This window comes from Culex quinquefasciatus, chromosome 2 (genome assembly GCF_015732765.1).
Source record: "Culex quinquefasciatus strain JHB chromosome 2, VPISU_Cqui_1.0_pri_paternal, whole genome shotgun sequence".
Taxonomy (NCBI): domain Eukaryota; kingdom Metazoa; phylum Arthropoda; class Insecta; order Diptera; family Culicidae; genus Culex; species Culex quinquefasciatus.
This window is the reverse complement of record NC_051862.1, coordinates 4,421,675-4,444,284: the sequence shown is the minus strand read 5'-3', so window position 1 is coordinate 4,444,284 and position 22,610 is coordinate 4,421,675. Positions and strand designations below refer to the sequence as shown.

The 22,610-nt window shown below is 39.2% G+C and overlaps 4 protein-coding genes across 4 annotated transcripts; 2 read left to right on the top strand and 2 right to left on the bottom strand.

Moving 5' to 3' along the window:
* The first annotated feature begins 7,248 nt into the window (after positions 1-7,248).
* On the top strand, positions 7,249-8,164 carry LOC6050987 (trypsin-7). The gene is made up of 2 exons (XM_001867449.2): positions 7,249-7,488; positions 7,547-8,164. Exons 1-2 carry the CDS (start codon positions 7,271-7,273, stop codon positions 8,103-8,105), a joined length of 777 nt encoding a protein of 258 aa, XP_001867484.2. The 5' UTR covers positions 7,249-7,270; the 3' UTR covers positions 8,106-8,164.
* LOC6050982 (GDP-Man:Man(3)GlcNAc(2)-PP-Dol alpha-1,2-mannosyltransferase) lies at positions 8,101-9,959 on the bottom strand. The gene is made up of 3 exons (XM_038256069.1): positions 9,757-9,959; positions 8,504-9,697; positions 8,101-8,437 (listed from the first exon to the last, which is right to left on the bottom strand). Exons 1-3 carry the CDS (start codon positions 9,774-9,776, stop codon positions 8,197-8,199), a joined length of 1,455 nt encoding a protein of 484 aa, XP_038111997.1. The 5' UTR covers positions 9,777-9,959; the 3' UTR covers positions 8,101-8,196.
* A 2,104-nt stretch (positions 9,960-12,063) lies between these two features.
* On the bottom strand, positions 12,064-17,439 carry LOC6050977 (cytokine receptor). Its single transcript, XM_038253604.1, has 3 exons — positions 13,034-17,439; positions 12,823-12,973; positions 12,064-12,759 (listed from the first exon to the last, which is right to left on the bottom strand). Exon 1 carries the CDS (start codon positions 17,169-17,171, stop codon positions 13,725-13,727), a length of 3,447 nt encoding a protein of 1,148 aa, XP_038109532.1. The 5' UTR covers positions 17,172-17,439; the 3' UTR covers positions 12,064-12,759; positions 12,823-12,973; positions 13,034-13,724.
* Positions 17,440-19,263: 1,824 nt separating this feature from the next.
* LOC6050978 (ragulator complex protein LAMTOR1) lies at positions 19,264-20,381 on the top strand. The gene is made up of 3 exons (XM_001867452.2): positions 19,264-19,487; positions 19,552-19,855; positions 19,926-20,381. Exons 1-3 carry the CDS (start codon positions 19,419-19,421, stop codon positions 20,090-20,092), a joined length of 540 nt encoding a protein of 179 aa, XP_001867487.1. The 5' UTR covers positions 19,264-19,418; the 3' UTR covers positions 20,093-20,381.
* Positions 20,382-22,610: the final 2,229 nt, after the last annotated feature.

Sequence of the window (22,610 nt, the reverse complement as noted above, 5' to 3'; positions counted from 1 at the left end):
AATTCTAAGCTTAATTTTCAAAATAATTATTAGAAAATGCATGGAAAAATCTCTTTTTCTGCAACATAAACACAAAAACGCCGATTTTTATTTACCAAAACTTAAAATTTTATAATATGTGATCAATCTATCCATTGAAGTTGATTTTTATTATTGAAAATTTCCTTTTAACTACTGTTTTATGCTCTCTGATTTTTTGTATTGCATAATTTTAAGGGATAGATAGTGAACAAAAGCAAAAAACATTCATTAGCGTTCAGTGTAACGTAAATTGGAAACTGTGAGGTACTAGATTACCATAATGAGATAGACCCTTTGTAATGTCTGTCGCTATAATGATTGGGGCTGAACATAGGGCTGAACACACTGCGCACAACGCTTGGTCTAGCTGTCAGCACAGTAAACAACCGAGCAGCGGCAAGTCCATTTCCGCAGTCGCAGCGTGCGGATGCAACTCCCGTGTTGGGGATTCTCTCTGGTGGCTGGCCAAATCCCACATTGGCGATCCTGCCAGGATTATCTCCGGGACCCCGGCGATAAGGTACGGAACCTGCTTCAACCTACGGAGAATCCCCAACACGCGGAATAGTGAGTGTAATTCGGTTTTTATTATTTTTGCATCGGTGAGGAAACGGAGAGTTTTCTGTTGTCGTCTTGGTGGTGGTAAGTTTCTGGGTGTTGTGTTCTGGTGGTGTTGGTGTTCTGCATCGACGAAAAGTTTGGAGCGGACTGGGAAAAGACGAGGGAGGCAGGTCCACAATGGATATTTCTTATCGAATATTCCAAAAAGGCACAGCTAACCCTGGATGGCTCACGATATTTTTTTTAATAAAATATCTGGTTAACCCTTGACGATCCAGCAGGTTGAAATCGATCATTTTTTGAAGATCTTGTTTGAATTTGCGAAGCACGAGATTAAAATTTTGTTTTTATTTTCTAAACATGGGCTGGCAAGAAAGGGGGATCTGGGTAAGGTCATGTGCTGAATAAAAATGGTGAAATGACAGAGTAATTTAAAGGTAAATGTGTTTTTCCGTGAAGGGACCCCCGCAGGGGGTTAGCAAGTACTGTCAGTGCCATTCGTTGAGTACAACAGTGTTGTCGCTCACCACGGTGGCGTCGGCGCGTACTCGTCACTCGAGTGTGCACACGTGCTATCAGAGGAGAGAGGTTGGTTAGTCTAAATCACGATACCGAGCAAGCGTGCGGCAGGTTCGCCTATGTCCGACTACAAAACGCTTTGCTGCCACCGGTTTGCGAGACCTTTGCACTCACGCACGGTCGACTAGCACTCCTACCATTCTCCTTCGATCACATGTGAAAGGTCCGAAGGATTGTAGCGTGGAATGTTCGTTTACGAATCGATCTGGGACGGCCATTAGGAAATGTCTGTTTACGAATCAGACAGGCAGCGGATCAGAATGGCTGCTAGAAATGTTCGTTTGCGAGTCGAACTAGGACGGCCTCTAGGAATTGTCTGTTTACGAATCAGACGGAAATGTTCGTTAACGTATCGAACTGGGACGGCCACTAGGATATGTATGTTTACGAATCAGACGGAAATGTTCGTTAACGAATCGAACTGGGACAGCCACTATGAAATGTCTGTTTACGAATCAGACGGAAATGTTCGTTAACGTATCGAACTGGGACGGCCACTAGGAAATGTCTGTTTACGAATCAGACTGGCAGCGGATCAGAATGGCTGCATGGAAATGTTCGTTTGCGAGTCGAACTAGGACGGCCACTAGGAAATGTCTGTTTACGAATCAGACGGAAATGTTCGTTAACGAATCGAACTGGGACAGCCACTAGGATATGTATGTTTACGAATCAGACGGAAATGTTCGTTAACGTATCGAACTGGGACGGCCACTAGGAAATGTCTGTTTACGAATCAGACTGGCAGCGGATCAGAATGGCTGCATGGAAATGTTCGTTTGCGAGTCGAACTAGGACGGCCACTAGGAAATGTCTGTTTACGAATCAGACGGAAATGTTCGTTAACGAATCGAACTGGGACAGCCACTAGGATATGTATGTTTACGAATCAGACGGAAATGTTCGTTAACGTATCGAACTGGGACGGCCACTAGGAAATGTCTGTTTACGAATCAGACTGGCAGCGGATCAGAATGGCTGCATGGAAATGTTCGTTTGCGAGTCGAACTAGGACGGCCACTAGGAAATGTCTGTTTACGAATCAGACGGAAATGTTCGTTAACGTATCGAACTGGGACGGCCACTAGGAAATGTCTGTTTACGAATCAGACTGGCAGCGGATCAGAATGGCTGCATGGAAATGTTCGTTTGCGAGTCGAACTAGGACGGCCACTAGGAAATGTCTGTTTACGAATCAGACGGAAATGTTCGTTAACGAATCGAACTGGGACGGCCACTAGAAAATGTCTGTTTACGAATCAGACGGGCAGCGGATCAGAATGGCTACATGGAAATGTTCGTTTGCGAGTCGAACTAGGACGGCCACTAGGAAATGTCTGTTTACGAATCAGACGGAAATGTTCGTTAACGAATCGAACTGGGACGGCCACTGGGAAATGTATGTTTACGAATCAGACGGAAATGTTCGTTTGCGAATCGAACTGGGACGGCCACTAGAAAATGTCTGTTTACGAATCAGACGGGCAGCGGATCAGGATGGCTGCATGGAAATGTTCGTTTGCGAGTCGAACTAGGACGGCCACTAGGAAATGTCTGTTTACGAATCAGACGGAAATGTTCGTTAACGAATCGAACTGGGACGGCCACTAGGAAATGTATGTTTACGAATCAGACAAAAATGTTCGTTAACGAATCGAACTGGGACGGCCACTAGAAAATGTCTGTTTACGAATCAGACGGGCAGCGGATCAGAATGGCTACATGGAAATGTTCGTTTGCGAATCGAACTGGGACGGCCACTAGAAAATGTCTGTTTACGAATCAGACGGGCAGCGGATCAGGATGGCTGCATGGAAATGTTCGTTTGCGAGTCGAACTAGGACGGCCACTAGGAAATGTCTGTTTACGAATCAGACGGAAATGTTCGTTAACGAATCGAACTGGGACGGCCACTAGGAAATGTCTGTTTACAAATCAGACGGAAATGTTCGTTAACGAATTGAACTGGAACGGACACTAAGAAATGCCTGTTTACGAATCAGACGGAAATGTTTGATGACGAATCGAACTGGGACGGTCACTAGAATATGTCTGTTTAAGAATCGAACTGATTGTGGAATGGAGAGGTTGCAAGGAAGTGTTCGTTTACGAATCAAACTGGGAAGGCCACTTGTAAATGTTCGTTTATGAGACAAACTGGGAAGACAGCTAAGAAATGTGTGTTTACGAATCAGGCTGGTTGCGGGCCGGAACTGCCGCTATGAGAATGTTTGAACCGAACTGTTAAATGCCAAGTTACGTTACGAGTTTGACTGATTGTGTAGTTAAAGTTTATGTTGGCAAATTCAATGCTCGTTTACAAATCGATCGGGAAGGTCACTTGAAAATGTCTGTTTGCGAATAGGACCGGAAAATTGCGTTGTGTCCAATTTGTAGAAAAGAATACGAAATTTCAGGGTTTTTTAAAAGCCTTGGGTGGAAAATTACTGTATTAACTAGTTGCAGGACAACATGAATGAGGTGAATACGACGTGAACTCCCGCAAGTAGGTACCGACATAAAAGCCGTTACGTGATAGCTGTCGGAACTGTGTCAGCATGGTTCTTACTAACCACGAAAAAAATATTGCGTGCTCGGCGGTGGGTTGAATACGTCAGGTTGGACAAAGGTTCTGGTGATATGTCCGCAAAAAAACACAGCACAGGCTGTGCAAAGTCTTCGAGTTTGTCACCAGCGTTGCTACAGTTAGCTGTTTTGGTTTGAGTCCGAATAAAAGAATTGAGAAGTGATGAATGGTTTGAGAGAACGGTGTCCTAGTGCCAAGGTGACTTATTATACCTCGTAGGGTGCATTTGGTATAAGTTCTCGAGCCTTCCGGAATTCGCACTGTTACACATTTGTATGGTCATTTGTAAGATAGGTTTTTTTTTTAAACAAAATCACAGGATAAAAGAAAGTATTATCGTGGGCGTCAATAGTTAGAGTCCAGGCGCGCTGATATTACCGCAGAAAAATGGCCGCATGACAGCCGCAGAACAAATTTTCGGCTGTTGTCAAAAATTGCCTTGAGTTTTCAGCTCGCTTTTTGGAAAATATTGAAAACAAATCAACTTGTCAGCCAAATCAGCGCGGAATTTCAGTTCAACTTGCCGATTTTTACACCGCGGTAGTTCGGCGTCTTTAACCTCCTGTCACTCACAGAGAAGAAGAAATGCAATAAGCAATACAATAACATTAGTAATAGTAATGTTATTTGGTAACGATATCTGTTAGTTAGACCTTATATCAGGGACACTGTTTTGAGTGTTAAGTTGGGAGATAAAAAGAAAAGATAGAAAGATGATAGATAGGTGTGTCATGGATTTTAAAAGAATGCTAAATTCTTATGTTAAATTCTTTCGATAGGGTTCTTAAAGTTTGTTTACGGGTTGAGCTGTACTTGATTCTCGAGAATGCTAGTTTAAACTTGACGTTGGTTCCTTCTACTTTTTTTCATCTAATACATTAGTAAATCTCCTAAGTGGTAGTTTTAAGAGAGGAAGGAGGATGTGAGGTACTAGATTACCATAATGAGATAGACCCTTTGTAATGTCTGTCGCTATAATGATTGGGGCTGAACATAGGGCTGAACACACTGCGCACAACGCTTGGTCTAGCTGTCAGCACAGTAAACAACCGAGCAGCGGCAAGTCCATTTCCGCAGTCGCAGCGTGCGGATGCAACTCCCGTGTTGGGGATTCTCTCTGGTGGCTGGCCAAATCCCACAGAAACATATACATATTTTGATGAGTCTGGAATAGGATTCATTTATTTTAATTTTCAAAACGATATTGTTGTTTCAAATTTATTCAAACAAGTTTATTGTGAGTTTTTTAAAACATTATTTTGATTTTTTTGTAAAATATTTGATCATACAAAACCTACTTGATGAAATTTTACAAAAAAAATGTAATTTTTTCACTGCATTTGAATTAAATTTAAATTCATATTGCCTCTGGACGGGCTTCGATCTAAAAAATCGCCAAAAATCAATTTTTCAACCAATTTTTGATCTTTTTAGGGTTGGAAGTTTAACATGTGTTATGTGACTTTGCCAATGTTTTTAAAAAATGTAATTTTTTAGAGGTCAACTTTGGCCGTTTTTTTCACTAACATTTCCTATATTTGCAGTAAAAAGAAGTATGCAGTAATTTTTGTAGTGTCCCAGACTATGCATCTACGTTTTTTTTTACAATTTAAATGATGATGGTTCCATTCTATAGCAGAAAATATGAAAAACAAGAAAAAAATTGAAAAAGTGACTGTATTAGAGGTGGGCAAAACCGTTTTTTTTAGGAGCCGCTCATTTTCGTTCGCTCTTTAAAAAGAGCCGCTCTTTTGAACGGCTCTTTTGCTCTTTTTCAAAATTTGGATGAAAAGGGGGTTTTCAAGAATCTTGTGATTTTGTAAGTTATTTCACATTGGACATCTATAAATTAGGCCGTACCAAATATTTTTTTAAGTTTATGTCCCTCAGCTCTGACCAAATAGCAGAAAAAAAATACACGTCCCCAGTTGCATTCATTAGTTTTCAAAATATCGAAGTATGATGAACTTTTTTTAAGCCAAAAAGTAATTTTTTGTTTTCAGTTGATAAGACTTCTATTTCCATTTAAATTTGAAATTTTTTTGAAAAAAATATTGTATTGCCTCCTGATTTTTTGGACCGATTTTGAAGGGGAGGGGTGACATAAACTTTGAAAAATATTTGCAGCGGCCATATTTGATAAAAAAATAAAACTGAAAACGAGAAGATGCCCTTGAAAACCATCGGTCTTGGTGGTCTCTATGTCAAGATTTCTACTCAAAACTGAGTAATTGAATGGCATCCAAACTTAAATTTAGGATGCTGGAAAAATTGCTATTCATTTTAAAATTGCGTTTATTTCAGCAAGAATTGAACTAATGCTGATATTTTATTTGGAGAAAATATTCTGTGAACTCTTCTCTACGTTCTGATTTAATAAATAAATTCTATAAACGCTAAAGTTCAATCGCACAAAATGATTAATTTTTTTCCAAAATCTTTCAAATATTCAGTAGATTTTTAGTAATATTTGACAAATTACACTCAACCCCCGGTGGTTGGTCACTTTTTCGTTTGACACTTTTTTAGTTTGTACCCCGTTGGTTGGTCAAAGTCAAACTAAAAAGTGACGAACTGTCACTTTTTACACGGCGCTCACGATCACTACCAAAACAAACGTTTGGTAGTGTGTGTGAACTTCGTGTAAAAGGGGTGTCAAACTAAAAAGTGACCCCGTTCGTTTGACAACAGTTGGTGTCAAACCATCGGGGTTTGAGTGTATGCTATTTGAAACACTCAGTTCTACAATGAAAAGTTTATTCCATTTTGTTTAGAAAATCATTTACTTTTGGTATTAATTTTTAAAAGCATTGAAATTTTTGATATTGCAAATAAACAAATTTAATACTACATTTTTTGGAAATTCAATAAATTATATTTATAACAAAGATCATGTCATATTGAAACGGTTCTTTCAAAAGACCGGAGTTTAAAAAAGAACCACGGTTCTTTTTTTGTGAGCCATGGTTCGTTCGCTCTTTTTAGTGAATCGGCTCTTTGAGCGGTTCGCTCTTTTTTTACCCACCTCTAGACTGTATAAACGTGAAAAAAATAAGACAGGCCAAATTCTACCAAAAACAAACATAAACTAATCAAGATAAATGCAAATTAAAATACTAAAAATAAAACAAGAAAAACATAAAACAAGAGAATCAAATTTTTTTGTAGAATAAAGGTTGCTTAAAAAGACCTCCTGAACAAGGGGAAAATAAAAAAAAATGACCAGAAAAATTTGGGCATTAGAGGGTTAAAGCAGTGCCAGTGATTTTTATCACCACTTGATACTTATCTATCAAACTCACGGGAGCCCCCTCTTCAAGTGCAGTTACCTCTATAATCCTTTACACGATTTTTTGCAAATATGTACTTGAATGAAATTTATTCTAAATTAAAAATTTGTGTTAGAATCACTTGCTCAAACACGTGTGCCACTCCAGGCTTGCATGGCTTATCGGTATCAATAAAAGTAGAAATCAAGAGCTCTCAAGACTTCATTTCAGTCGAGATCTTCAAATCTCTACGATGACCTCCTCACGCGCTCTGATCGCCCTGCTGCTGGTCCTGTTCTCACCCCAGGTCCTGCTGGCCTTTCGCATCGTCAACGGAACCCAGGTTGACATCCGCAACCGGCCGTACCAGGTGTCCGTGCAAACCTACCCGGGAACGGCGGACGCCGAGTTTTACGGCGGCGGATCGATCATCGGCCCGAACTGGGTCCTCACGGCGGCGCATCTCTTTCGGTGAGACTGATTACTAAGGTATTTCAAGCTTTAATTTTAATCTCGAAACCCTTTTCAGAGGATTCGTCCGGCTGTCCTGGATTGGGGTTCGCGTCGGATCTTCGTACGATTACCAGGGTGGAACGGTAATCGACGTAGCCGGAATGACAATCCACCCGCGGTACAACCGTCGCAACAAGGACTTTGACTTTGCGCTGCTCCGTTTGACCCGACCCTACACCGTTGATCCGATTGCGCGGCCCATCACGATGTTGGCCACGGGAGCGGCAGACGTGGCTGACGGGACGGTGTGCACCGTTAGCGGGTGGGGTGACACGTTGGGAACTGCTGATTGGGACCACCTGCGGGTGTTGGACGTTCCGATTGTGAACCACGACTTGTGTCGGGAAAATTACGCCGAATCGCGGTTGACCATTACGAAGAACATGCTTTGCGCCGGGTACGACGAAGGACTTCGGGACGCCTGCACGGGAGACTCCGGTGGACCACTCGTCTGCAATGGCCTGCTGGTGGGAGTCGTCTCGTGGGGAAAAGGTTGCGCCCAACCGGATTATTACGGAGTGTACGCAGATGTGGAAAAAGCTCGTGATTGGATCAAGAACAAGACCGGAATTTGATTAGTTGGTAAATTTTAATCGTAATATTCAATTGTAATAAACATGCTACGCAAACTAAACACTAGTGAGACCGTCATGAATTTCATCCTGCTTAGCGAAACTCTTTCTCGTCCAAAATGGGGGAAATGGCACGCAAAAATCCGTTCTCGAACTCTTGCTCGGAGAACCGGTCAACGGAGGCGCGGGCCGCCTGACGGATCTTGTTGTTGTACTCGCGTCCGTTGTACAGGATCGTCGCGATGCAGCGGGCGTAGTCGTACGCGTCCACGGCCAGATAGCCCGTCTGGCTGCCCTCGGAAGTTTCGATGATGTCCATCTGCGGGCCACCAGATCTGGGAGAATAAATTAATAAAAGAAATTTATTTTTGTTGTGTTATTTCTTCAACTATCTCACTCACTTGTTCGCCACCATGATCAACCCGGCCGCCATGCAGTCCACCACGCTGATTCCAAAGTGTTCGTTCCACATCGCGTGCAGCCCGATCTGCGCCACCTGGTAGCACTGGATCAACTCCTGGTAGGAAACGTTCACCCGAAACTCAACCGAGTTCTCCAGCGACAAATGCTTCGCAAAGTCCTGCATGTTCTTGACCCGTTCACGATCTTCCTCGTCCCGGCAGGAACCCACAATCATCAGCCGGAGCCGGTTCCACAGGGCTTCATCGTTGTTCAGCAGCGTGCGCAGTTCGTACATGGCCTGAAGCTGGAGGGGATGGTCTTTTTCGGGGCGGAATTGACCAACCGAGAGGATGACGATCTTTTCGTGGCCACTGGCGAGGGATTGGAGTTTTTTGAGGTGGGAAACCTCGCAAGGAGGATAAACGCGATGTGTTTTGTACGGGACGTCCCACAGGGAAAGGATGTGGTTCTCGGTCCAGGTTGAGTTGACCATGATTGTGTCCGCGCAGCGTCCGACCATTCCGTAGATTTTGGAGAAGATCCGATAGTACACGATTTTGATCCACGTGGCGAACGGATTCTTCGCCACAATGCTACGATTGTTGTACGCGCTGACGTTGGCCTGAACTCGGCGCAGCATGTCGGTGCTGATTGTCGGATAGTGCGTGTAGCAGCCGATTTTGCATCCGCCGATGTAGGAAAAGATCGGATAGGTGAACGCGTAACCCATCGTGTCGATGTAAACGTCCGGCTGGAGATTCAACAGCGCTTCCATGGCCAGCACCATCGAGCCGATACTTTGACCGAGCAACGTAAAGTACGGGTACCGGCTGGCCTCTACCCATTTGCGGCGCTTCAAATAGACAAAATTTATATTTTTCGTGTCCAAACTCAAATTAAAAGTGCGCTCCGCTTTGTCCAGAATCTCCTGCTTGGTGGCCTCCAAATCCCCGGTGTAAATGTACAACTTTATTCCATCGTACTTGTTCTGCAGAGCCCTCACGGCACACCAAAGAACCCGCTCGCCACCTCCACCGGCGTTGCAGTACGGATGGAACAGGGCCACATACTTGTCGTTGTCGTTGTTGCTGCGGCGTTTGTTCTTCTGGTTCCGGATCAGCAGTCGCAACAGCAAGAACACCGTCAGCAGTCCAATCAGGCAAAACGACCCGATAAAGAGCAGCACATATATCCTGAGGAAAACGAAAAAATGCATTGAATTCGCACCATATTTAGACAAATTTATACTCACAAGCTGCACAAACAAATCATCTTCGATGTTTTCACTGAACACACATTTCCAAACACTTTTTGAATTAGAAAAATGATAAATTTCACTTTTTCAAGCTGGAATTCCACGTATTTATTGATTTTCCGGGTTTGTTTACGAGCGGCTGCAGCCGGGTAGAACTTGATGCGCGACGACGACGGAACAGGAGACGTGGACGACGTTGATTTTATATTTTGTTTACCCGCGTTTGACAGTTTGCAGCTACAACTTTGTTGGGAAAGAAGAAGGTGTGCCCCTGGGGATGGCCAGTCACTTTGATTTTCACTATGGGAGCGTTCTTTTATTACGTAACGCAGTAGGGGGAGGGGGTCGGAGGCCGTGTTACGCTCCATACAAAATTTTTAAAATCTGTATGGAAATTTTGTTACGAGGGGGGGGGGAGGGGGTCTAAAAGTCCGATTTTTCACGTTACGTAATAAAAGAACGCTCCCTATGATTCCCGAGACGCAACAAAAGTTCCATGTTTTAACAAATCAATCCAAGATGACGAGTTTAAAAAACAAAGTTTTTTTTAGCTTTTTGGGAGTTTTTTAATATCCCTGACTTAAAGCGGATTCAAAAAGCACAAAAAAAATATAGTTTTGTTAATTTGACCTTTGAGAAATTCCAATTCAAATCAGGAATTTTTCTGGTACTTTTGTACCCGACCCTCTCCGATTTCAGCACGCAGAAAAATAAGGCATATTTGAATCAATAAAACATTTTGTTGATTTGAAAATCAAGATTTTTATTGAATCAACGCTAAACGTCAAAGCAACTTATTCAAAACAACAAAAGATTTTTGTGAAATTGAGAAAATCAAGGTTTGTTTCGACACAAAATCTGCGTTGATTATATTCGAAAAAAAAATTGTTGAATCAAACCTTGTACAGGCTGATCGTACATTTTTTTTTTTTTTGCGTGAATGAAACATTGTAAACATGTTATCCTAGGCCTATATAAGCCATTTTTGTGTATATGAAGCCAATAGTACTGGAAAATAACATTTGAAAAGGGCGTAAGGTATCTAAATATTTTTGTATTTTGCAATTAAAAAAATACTGATCTCTAAGCCGTTGCATCACATCAAAAAGTGGTCAAGGACAAACATGTAGGAAATTGGACGGGCTTTCTAAAAAAATACACTGAAACAAAAATACAGGCCAGGACATTTTTCAATTTTTAAGTTTAAAAGTTAAATTTGATGGTGATGTCACGGTTTTTTTTTTTCGCTCAAATTTTTGAGGAAATAGCCTTAAATGTTACAAAAAGACTCATGAAAAATGCAGGATGGTATGTCTCTCCTAAAAAAATACAAAAATCATTTACTAAAACTGTTTTTTTTTTCGAAAAGTGGTCTAAACGTCAAAATTTTTTAGAATAGATAGTGGGAATCGATTCCCCAGACAATTTTACAGAAAAGTCTCCATATTGACCATTGCCCTAAATCCAATCCTTGGGAAGATACAGCGGTTTTAAAAATAAAAATGTCGAAGAAATAGGTTTTTGATGGATTTTGGCAATTTCTCGTAAATATTTTTACCTTAATTTTTACCGGAAAGCTCGTCCAATTTCCCAGATAATTTTGTTATACGTAAATAATACGATTTAAAAATCTTTACTTCGATTGCGATTTTTTTTAAATATCAAATAATCAACACACATTGTTTTAATTGATTGATTTAAATGGTTAAAATAAAATAAAACTTTCCATCCCATGCCAACTCAAAAATAGGTTAGCTTCTAACCATCGTTGGGTAGCCCCGTTGTGTGCAGTGCGCACTTTTTCCAAGAACTGTGTGATGGATGTATTATTTATAAACGCGGAAAAATGAGCACTGTTGGCAACAACAGCGTGCCGCCCAACAACAAAATTTCATTGACCGGGCCCAGCCAAGTTGAGATATTTATGTATCGAATGATGATAAAACATGCATTAAGCGAGCGAGGAAAACAAAGCGTTTCTCATTTCCCAAGAAACGCACTCATTACTGCCGTGCGACTCGCAGTTAGAAAGCTATTTTTATCGAAATTCTCACTCGAATTGAAAGTTTATCAACATGCACGGGGAGTTAGAAATGTTTTCTTAAATATTTGCTTTTAGTCAACTTCGGCATAAAACTTTTGTTTTTGTTCTCATTTGTCGGTCAGCAACGCCGCGACTGTTTGTAAATATGCGTCCACAAGTGTGCTGTTTTATATCCAGCGAGCGTGCTAACGGTTCGAAAGCAAAATTGTGAATGAAAGTCGCCAAATAATTCAAGAAAAATATGAAACAAAAAATCGTTACTTAGTATCAGCATAGAAAAACATTCCTTTATTTACAATCACATTTATTCTTTTGCACTTATTAATTTTGCACGGATACATCTCATTATATCTAACAAAAAACATGTGAATAACTGCTTAAATATCATCTATAATTTTTAAAAAGGTGATACAAAATACATGTATAGCTCAATATAATATGGAAAAAAATGTCCAGGTCACACCAAGGTTTGAAGAATCAACTAGGTCAAACCGTGATTGCGACTGGAACAGTAACGTTCTTGTCTTGCTATTACAATCACTCTTGTACTGGAAACTTCGCGTCAAGTGGCGAAAAATTCATTGTAACTATAGGACGGAGAATACATTCAGCAAAAATTGACGGTGATTTAATTGATTGTTTAGGAATTTAAAAATAAATATATTTTTCTGCATTACTTCTATGACGAGATGTGGAATAGGAAATTAAAAGCACTCAATTCTATTGCAGCAGTAGTATAGTTGGATGTGTGTTAATACAATGGGGTCATTGTTCTAAGGCTGTAAACTTTCGATCTTTTTCCAATGTTTGAAACTCTGGTACATCAAGTGGATCGTCTTTTCCTATAGTTGTTTGCAATATGTTCTTCTACAGTTATAAACTTTAGCTGTGCTTTTCAGGTCATTCAGTCGTTGTTTCAGCTCCTTTTTTTTGAGACGTTCAGTATTGTTGGTCGGCTGTAAAAAAACAAAATAAATAAGATAAACTAACATCATTGATGATTGGACACAATAATATACCTTTTAAATAGTTTGAATCTTGCATCACCATAAAAAAATCAGCATACAAATGTACGTCAAAGTACTATGTTAAATGAACTGCATCAAATTTCAGTTTGTTTCTTCTCTTCTAAAAAAAGTATCAATGTGTCTTGATTTAACAATAATTCATCTGAAAAAATAATAATATTAGATCAAAATACACGTGTTTAGTGAAAATATCCCGACTTACCCCTTTATATGGGTTCCAATACGCGAGCCGTTTGCAATTTATGAGCATACAAACTATGGCTTTGCAGTCTTAAATCGCGTTGACATTATTTCGACAGTTTATTTTTGTTGAGCCTGTTGTTCTTGATGTCAACCGACCTCGTTCCTTTATGTTTCTTCGATGTACCATTGTTCATTCTTAGGGATCTTGCGTCGTCTATAGTATTTTGTGATTATGATTAGGTGCCAAGGGTTCTAGGAAACGTTGATACTCCAGTCTAGCTGCCCAGTTCCGTTGAAACTATTCCCAGAATAGTCACAGCGATCATTTAAAACTAACAATCGACAATCATGTTTAAGTACTATTAAAACTATTCAAGCTCAGTTTCGAAAGGATTTCACTTTTATCATTCTCAGGTTTCTTAAACTTCTTAGCCAAGAAAATATTGTTTTGATCTAAGATTTACAATAATTGCGCATTTTGCAGCTCGTTAGACTTCTGTGGGTATATTTGTCATATTGACCATCTTTCAACAAATTGTACTAAGAGCCAGCGGATATTCTTTACTTAATTTTAATTTGTTTCTTCTGCTCTCATAATGTGATCCAACAATTCAGACAGTTAATAAACGTTTACACTGGAATCTTATGTTCGATGTTAGGAGCAATACAACAATATTGAATATACTGAGAGAACACTTAAACTTTTTTTACTACATTCTATGGCCATAGTCCGAGAGCTGTTTGTGTGTAACGTAACCAGATATTCCTCTCTCATCAGTTGAAGTAACGATCGGTGTTTTAGCTAAACCTGCATTCCCAGTGAACATGTGCGGTTGGATATAATTTGAAGCTGGAGGTTTTGCTATTGGTGCTTGTACGTATCCATTCGCGGACGGTTTTGCAACAGGTGCCTGAACATATCCCGAAGGAGAGAAACTCATCATGCTCTCAACTTTCATGCTCGATGGCAAACCAACAGTTGCCTTGGGAATAATCGTTTGTTCCGGAACACACTCTGTGTTGTCCATAGGCAAACTGTACTGTGATTTAAAATCGTCAGACAATGAAAGTAAATCAGCTTCGTTTGCTCCAATCACACCGTTATCAAGATGATCTTCTGCTGAGCTCAAACTGGCTGTATCATCTAACATGTTAATATTTTTCTCACTATTCCTGTTACTGTTGGTGAACGGAACATGAGAATCATCTTGAATTTTTCCAGCAAATTCGCCATAATTATCGTGGCCATAATACGATCCGTTTTCTTTGCAAACATCACCTTTTTCAGATATGACAATGTCATTCAATGCATCTGGTAATACAACTTTGATATTTTTGATCTGCTTCATTTTCTTATAACTCAAATAGGTACAAATGATTAGACTAATAATACCAGAGCAGGCAATTATGGTTAGGAACACGATCGCCTTAGTATTTTCTGATCCATAGTTATTGCACCAATGAGCTAGCGGCCTTGACCACTCACCATACAGCAACGTTGCGAATTTGTCTATTTTGGTCCAATCTATGTTGGCAATTTCATCGTCATCCAGTTCACATTCGATGTCATCTGAAGCCGTATTGTACGAATTTAGGGTCTGTACAATCTGATCAGAATAGTACGAATACTTTTTATCGCACGATAATTTATTCCAAACTGTGTAATTTGGAGCATGCGGACTCAGAATGACGTTAACGGCACGTACTGAGAATTCGTATTTATCAACTCGATGTGAATCGGCTCCGGCAAGCTGACAAATAGATCGCTTCAATTGACATCTTGTTCCTTGTATACGTGTAATGGCCGCGGCATCATCACTGTTGGTGTTGGTTTTTACCTTCAGCTCGTAATATTCCAAACAACCAGCTCTTCGCTCTGGAGGTTGCCACACAATAGACAATTTGGAATCGCTCGAATCTTCCGATCCGGGCTGTTGAATCTCACCGGGCGTTCCAATCTCGGTCAGGATGTCCACAGAATTTGATGCATTTGATTGCCCAATGGTAAACGCCAAAACGATTATTTTATAATTCATAAACGGCTCCAAACCACGCAAGATGTAGGTCTGGTCACTTGTGTAGTTCTCGGTGTACACCTTTATTTTCGATTTGTTGTACCAAACCTCATAGTTCATCTTGCCACCGTTGATATGTAGTGGTGGTTTCCAATGAAGAGCAACCGAATCATTTCGCACTTCCGAGAACACAAGATCACGCGGCTCTGATGGTGCTGCTTCCAGTGTTGTGTTAAAGAGTGGATCACTTCTTGGGCCGATTCTTGATTTGGAAAACATTGCAATTTGTATTTTATACGTAACATATGGTTTTAATCCCTCGATGCGATAAGATGTCTGACCGGTTATGTTGTGAGTTGTTTCGTTTCCCTTGCAAGTTTGCTCTCTGGGTAAATTATTAATCGGGCAGTAAATAATACTGTATCCTTCGACGATAGCACTATCACCACATTCCAGCTTCCACTCGAGATCGATGTACGTTGACTGCATAGCTGGTATCCAAATGGTTTTCAGTTTGCCGATATCATTCTTCTGTGTTGCCGTACACGATGCCCACACCATACCGGACGAAAGTTCTCCAACATTTGCCGCGACAGCAAAATTCAGTGTTGAGCTCACATTGTTTAGTTCATAATTTTGTTGGTCGCCGTCAACATAGTCAAAGTTAATTGATCCATTGCAATCGTTCGGAGAGTTACTGCTGGAATTACACCAAAATACTGTGTATGAAGTTATTCTTGCGTTATGCTTTGGTGCTGCTTTCCACGATAGCGTATATTTCCCAGAGTCTGCCAACAATTTGATGATTTCTGGTTTAGCAATTCGATATTCTTTGCTTGGTATAAACAACTTGCTGGATTTGAATGAATCGCCCTCACTGTTGGAACTTAGAATGATGAATGTATAATTGCCATCAGTCATATTTTTGTACTGGATCATCGTGCTTCCATTCCGGCCAACAACTGGTGCTGGACTTGTAGATAATTCGTTTCTCTTGATATCTGGCTTGTACTGGAATCCTGTCGCCGAATTGTGCTTGCTTTTTGGAATTTCCTTCCAGTACACAAAGACATCATTGTACGCGTTGATTTCGAATCCTCCAATCGCCACTTCCGGTGGATTATCGGGACGTCTCGGCAATGTGTTGAACAAACAACTTGAGTAGTTTGACCACATTTCCTCGGTATCCTCTGATGTCGCCGTTTTCATACGAATTCTCACATCATACCTTGTGTCTGCATATTCTAGTGAATCGATTGGCAAAGAATAGTTTGTTAGCTTCCGAGAAACCCTGCTCACATCCACTGGTTTCCAGTTTTTGTTATCGAAACTCGACACGATTTTTATTTGAAACACAAAATCTCTTTTAAATGTTTGCAGTTTGTACGATATCGACCAATGCAGGAACGCACTTCTGGACGTAATGTTGGAAGCCATACATTCGGACGGGGCCTCCGGGATCACGTTATCATAATGGTTGATCACAAATCTCTCCGTGCTATTTCCGAGGACGTTTATGGCTTCCAATTCGAAATTGTATATCTCCTGCGACTGCCGATAGGAATTGTCCATGTCTCTAGAGCATTCCCATTTGTGGTTGTACTTATTTTCCAGTGGACACTGAAAATCGCCTGGAGAATTTTCGAACCCAAATTTCAACATATAACTCGTGGCAATTGGGTTGTAAGCTTGCTCAAATGAGCAGTTCATTCTTTGCCAGTTATGTGAATGACATTTGAAATTCAAAACTTTCTGTGGTTTATAGCCAACGTTGATACTTTTCATTCCAATACCAGTAGACTCATTCATTTTACAGACGAATTTATAAGATCCAGCGATGGCGTTTTGTACATGCAGTTCAATACTGGTATCATTGACGATTTTTATTGACTCCGCGGGCACTGGCTCGTCGTTGGTATAAAACCACAAATCAGTGCTGGAGTAATTTCTCGTCAACAGGTTCCCTCGGTTCATTGTGCAGGTGACGACGAATGGGCGATGCGCCAGCACGTTCATGTTGCCCGTCGGTGATATCCATCCTATTTCGGTGCCCCACACTGGAACCAAACAGAACAGCAGCAGAGTTGGTATAAGCGATGCACGATACACTTGCATTGTTGACTGTACAACAAAATCTGGCATCACTTGAAAACGCTCGTCATTTCTTAGAAGTCCCCTCCTCACATTCAGCCTATGAGAAATTTCACGCGACGAAAACGCAATTTTCGCGACGAATCTCGACTTGAATTCTACCCACGGCGGATAATACTTCACTTGCGAATAATTATTGACTATTTTCAGGTAGAATTAAGCGATAAATTTGACTAAACTTGCGACCGATACTACAGCGAGAGAAAAACTTCTTCTCCGTGGTTAGTAGGTAGGTTTCTACGAAATAAACTGACACGGTTAAACGAGACTGGGCAGTTGCGTGATGCAAGCCACCATCGGCGTATACCGTTAAAGAGAATTACTTATATTGCGATTGATTTTTACATTTTTTGGTAATATGTAGGTTTTCTTATGATTCTCAAAAATAATTACAAGACATTATATGCTGTTGGCTCAAGAAAAAAAAGTTAATAAATTTCAATAAAGCCGATGCAAATATTTTTCAAAGTTTTTGTCCCTAAACTCTGGTAGTGGGGGGTGGGAGCAAAAAAATAAAAAAATATAATTATTGAAATAACAAGCCAAAGTTTCAACATTTGCATGGACAAAATGTTTTAACATGAATTTTACGTTGGTTCAGTTGATTTGCAATCATTTGTTTTCAAAAAAAATAAGGAATGACGAAAACAAATATTTTAGCGAAAAAAACTTGTTGCGATAATAAAAATTGAAAACATTCAAAAATTCAAAAGATCTTTAAATCAACTCAAACATGCTAAAAAATTATTCTAAACTGCCTTTTAAATTGATTTGAGCTGATTGCACTTGAATTTTCATTGAAGTTTTGGAGTTTTTTGAAAAAAATGGTTTTTTTGCCCCCTGATTTTTCAGGAAATAAATATTAACGAGAAAAAATATGAGAGGAAAAAAATATTTTTGCGATACTTTGGAATTTCACAAAAAAAATGTCAAAATATTTGTAATCGAGTCCAAACAAGCTAAATATGATGAATAATGCAGAAAAGACATCATTTTACGATTGATCAACTATAGTCCCTTTGGAACCAGTTATCAAGTAGGATGTTTTCCAAGATGTTTTCTGTCAAATGCCGAGAAGTTTTTTTTTTTTAATTTAATTAAACACCCATTTTGAATTTATTTAAACATCCATTTTAAATTCTTTGCGGTCGTACCGTGGGTCGTACAAAAGGTCATTGTAGTCAGCATTATGGTTGTGAATATATAATAATATAATAGTATCTCCTAAAGGCTCCAAAGGCCATATGCAATCATATTTTGTAAATACAACGGTAAAAAACCTGTTTATAAACCATTTCTGATCACTTTTGATCATTTTAACGCAAAAAAATAAATAAATAACACGACATTTTTTTTCGCCGGATCAACTCTGGTCCCCTTGGAACGAGCTGTCAAATAGGACCTTTTCTGGGCCACGAAGTTGCTAATTTAATTGATCCAAAAATCCATATTAAATTCATTGCTGCCGTTCAAAACGTCATTCTACTCAGGAAAATAAACTTTATCGTTGTGAACAAAATCATCAGTAATTTAAGCTCAACTTTAGGACCCAATTCTTTTTAAATATTTATTATATATACCAAATATAATAGTCACAATAACGTTTTAAGTAGATCCCAGTTACAAATACGCTCCTTTTTGTTCTTTTTTTTTTATTTTTGACCCAATATTTTTCAGAAAATATTAGTTCAAAAGTAATTTTAACTAATTTAACAAAAATCTTCTACTAGGCGAATCACGAAAAAATGGTTTTCCTTTGCCTTGTACATATCTGGAGCTTTTTTTTTAAAAAAAAAGTCCTATAAACCAAATTTTCAGTGTTTCCTTTTTGGGTGTTTTTTAATACCCCTGACTTAAGGCGGTTACAAAAACACCCAAAAAGCAAAATCTGGAAATTTGGTTTGTTGGACCTTTTAAAAAAAACTCCAGTTATCGAGTTTTTTATTCAATTTCCACCAAGACTGGCAACTTGGCATCCCTGGTTCCGTATGCCAGTTGTAGCATACAAAGCGGTTCATGTCCGTACTAAATTCAGGCAGTTGTCGCAAAAGTCGAGCAGTTTGTTTTGATTTTGCGAGGTAAACGTCAAACCAGCTTGTTATCGCCAATGATTGATAGTTCTAAACAATAAAAGTGGAATTTTTTCGGTTTTTACGTGAAATACTCTAAATTTGGTTGCGGTGGGTGGTGAAGAACCTAGTTCCTTTCAAAGAGATCGATACCCCGGATTGTATCGGAATGGATTGCTTCCGTGCGCTGGTCAACTACGCTTCCAGCTGCTTTAATTGCCAGGAAGATTCCGCCCAGGTAAGATCCGGATAACACTGACCAAGGAGGTGGGCAAGAATCTCAATTTTCTCCATTTCCACAGGGCAACGAACCAAATGAACGTACCCACTTGCTGGACAACCCGGTCAGCAACAGTCCGGCCGTGCTGCGGGCCAACAACGAGGACCGCGAGGGGGTGGACTATCCGAACTCGGTGCCGAAAAAGGACGACGTGTCCGCGCTGAACAAAATCATCCAGGACACGGCGGCGAACGTGATCGACGTGGCCGCGATGGACATTCACCACATTGAGCCGCACGAGTACAGTGACCGGGTTCGGTTTTACTCGCAACGACTGGCCCAGCAGTGGAACACGGTTCCACACCCGAACAGTGTCAGCCATGTCGGTTAGTGTTGTTTTGGGAGCTTTTGTTGTAAGCGAAATGCTATTCGAATTTCAATTTTATTCTTTTCCAGGTCTCCTGAAGGACATCCCGAATCCAGAGTCGGTACTGACCTCGGTACCGATTTCCCACGAAGATTTAGGAATGATTCGCTCGATGGTGCAGAAAGCGAACGTGGCCGTGGCCGAGATCAAGGTGAAGCACACCGAAAATCTGGTGGTGCCCTTTAGGATTCCATAATACAGCGCCGTGCGGCGTCACCTGTAATCTGCTGCGAAAGGTAAAAAAACCAACAATCGTGAAACCGTGATCGCCGCCGCTCGGGATTGTCTTCTTAAGTGTTTATATCCTTTTGAAACATATTTTATTTCTGTTTGTGTTTTTCCCCCTTCCCAAAAGTGTTTAGATGGAATTCTTACTCTTTTAGCGATTTAGTAGATCGATTCATAAAGGATAGTGCGTAGCAAAGAAAGAATCGAGTGAAGCAAAATAAACAGGCAAAGACTCTGTATTGTTTATATAACCAAAACAGTTATAGTTTCTATTGAAGTAGTTTCCAACGGTCAGCCACTCTTGAAACATTGTATAATAATGGAAAATTGCATACACAAAACACACTATTGCAAATTATGAGAATGCAAAATATATATAAACATGTGGTATAAGCTTTCTACAAAAATAAATCAAACGCAAAGTGAGTTTTAAATTACCGAAAGAAAGTTCCGCAGAAACGGAACGTCGAGTAACTGATGAGGGACGGTTAGTTTTATGACCACGACGAGGGAGAACGCGGGAGAAAGCGTCATGCAAATTAAATTCTGTCGCGTTAATGAAGTCAGCTGGGTGGCAGTCGGTTAAAAAGTCGGGAATTTGTGATTTTTTTTTGTCAAAAAGTCGGGAATTCTAAGCATTCTTGTTTGATTTTTTTTAACTATTGAATAATTTTGTAATGTTTTGTACTATTTTTAAAGTAAATTCACTCAATTCTGCTTCAGTAACTTACTTTTTATTCATGATTTTCACTATTTCAATATATTTGCGTTTGGAAAAGCTTTTTAAGACATAAAACGTCTAAATAGATATTGGATGCCTTTTAAACAGATTTTCATATTATTTTGTATGATTAAAATTATCTCTATTAATCTTTGTATACCAAACAAGACGAAAAATTAATAAAAAACTTATATAAAAATAGAGCCAAATGGCCAGATAGAGTTTTGATTCTGTTTCATTTTGTCACATAAATAGAATGTTTTAAAACCGATTCCAACTTGAGTTTGGCAATGCTTTTTTTTGGGTTAATATTTCATAAGTAATTTCAAATTATTGTTTTCCAAATGTTACGCTTGAACTTTTTTGTGAGTATTTGTAAATGACTTACTATAGATATTGAAATTAAAAAAAATGAGGAAGGCAAAACATTAAATCCAATTTTGTTTGACTAATTGCAAAATGTTTTTAAAATCGGCCATTTTAAAACAAAAAAAAATTGTCGGAAAACATAAAATCATATCAAACTGAAGTTTTATTGAAAAAACAGTTAAATACTGGCTACTAGATAACTCAATATTGATTAAAAAAAATCAACATCAAAAGTTATAAAGGGAACTTGACAAAAACATTTTTTTATGAATTCCTTGATATTTTTCTAAATTCTTTGAAAGAATATTAACAGCAATTATGTTTTAATCGTTCTTTGAAAAAAAGGATTAAAATTTAAAATTCAGTAATTTTTAACTTTCCATTTCCAGTTGAAACGAAGTATCAAAAACTATACATTTGCCAATTTAAAAAATAGCATGGAGGTTATAAGTATTGTTGAACTATCGATTATTTTTCAAAGACTTATTGTTTGTGTTTCTACTCTGAATCATCCTAATGTTGTTGTTCAGTATCTGTGTTTGTAAAAATAGCCTTTTTTTTGTTTTTGCCTTCCTCACCATACTGAGGAAAGGCTATAAAATCACTTGGAAATTAAACTTCCTAATTTGACGTCCTAGACCCACCTTCATGTATACCTATCGACTCAGAATCGAATTCTGAACAAATGTCTGTGTGTGTGGTGGGATGTTGATCAAAAAATTGCCACTCGATTATCTCGACATTGGCTGAACCGATTTTGTCCGTTTTGGCGTCATTCGATCCGTCTTGGGGTCCCATAAGTCGCTATTAAAATTATGCAGTTTAGTTAAGTACTTCAAAAGTTATGCTAAAAAAACCATTTTAACAAAAGTCTGGAAGATTGTAAAAAGGGTGGTTTTTGTAAGAAAATACATTTTTAGAAAGGTTTTTAAAAGACCTTTGAAACGCGTCCAAGACAATGAAGATCTGACAAATCCATCAATAGTTATAAGCACTTAAGTGTTATTTACGCACTTTTTGCATTTTGGATAGCACCCTTTAAATGTGAGGAAGGCGTCAACTACCTAAGGGTGGATTAAGTAACGTTTTTTATATATTTTCTTTTTTTTATTTAAGATTTTTTTTATGGTTGACATTTACATTGAAAGTCGATAATTTAAAAATGGGATTTGAGTGGTTACCCTGGGTCAGTCAGTGCAATGCTAAAGAAGTGTTTTTTTTTCGCTAGAAGAGGTTTGTTGCAAAATTCATAATTGATGACAAGTTGGAAGTCATGTTCTGTAATTTCAAATTACTGATAAGCTCAATTTTTATCCCTTAATTTTTTTTTCAGGTAAAATTTTGAGAAAATTCTTTCAAAACATTTTTCGAAACATACCTTGACTAAACAAATATT

Coding starts and splice junctions, on each gene's coding strand:
- LOC6050987 (XM_001867449.2), top strand. CDS start 7,271: ATGACCTCCTCACGCGCTCTGATCGCCCTGCTGCTGGTCCTGTTCTCA. Junction 7,489..7,546: donor ACGGCGGCGCATCTCTTTCG/GTGAGACTGATT, acceptor AACCCTTTTCAG/AGGATTCGTCCGGCTGTCCT.
- LOC6050982 (XM_038256069.1), bottom strand. CDS start 9,776: ATGATTTGTTTGTGCAGCTT. Junction 9,698..9,756: donor ATGATTTGTTTGTGCAGCTT/GTGAGTATAAAT, acceptor CGTTTTCCTCAG/GATATATGTGCTGCTCTTTA. Junction 8,438..8,503: donor TTGATCATGGTGGCGAACAA/GTGAGTGAGATA, acceptor TTATTCTCCCAG/ATCTGGTGGCCCGCAGATGG.
- LOC6050977 (XM_038253604.1), bottom strand. CDS start 17,171: ATGCCAGATTTTGTTGTACAGTCAACAATGCAAGTGTATCGTGCATCG.
- LOC6050978 (XM_001867452.2), top strand. CDS start 19,419: ATGGATTGCTTCCGTGCGCTGGTCAACTACGCTTCCAGCTGCTTTAAT. Junction 19,488..19,551: donor GCCAGGAAGATTCCGCCCAG/GTAAGATCCGGA, acceptor CCATTTCCACAG/GGCAACGAACCAAATGAACG. Junction 19,856..19,925: donor GAACAGTGTCAGCCATGTCG/GTTAGTGTTGTT, acceptor ATTCTTTTCCAG/GTCTCCTGAAGGACATCCCG.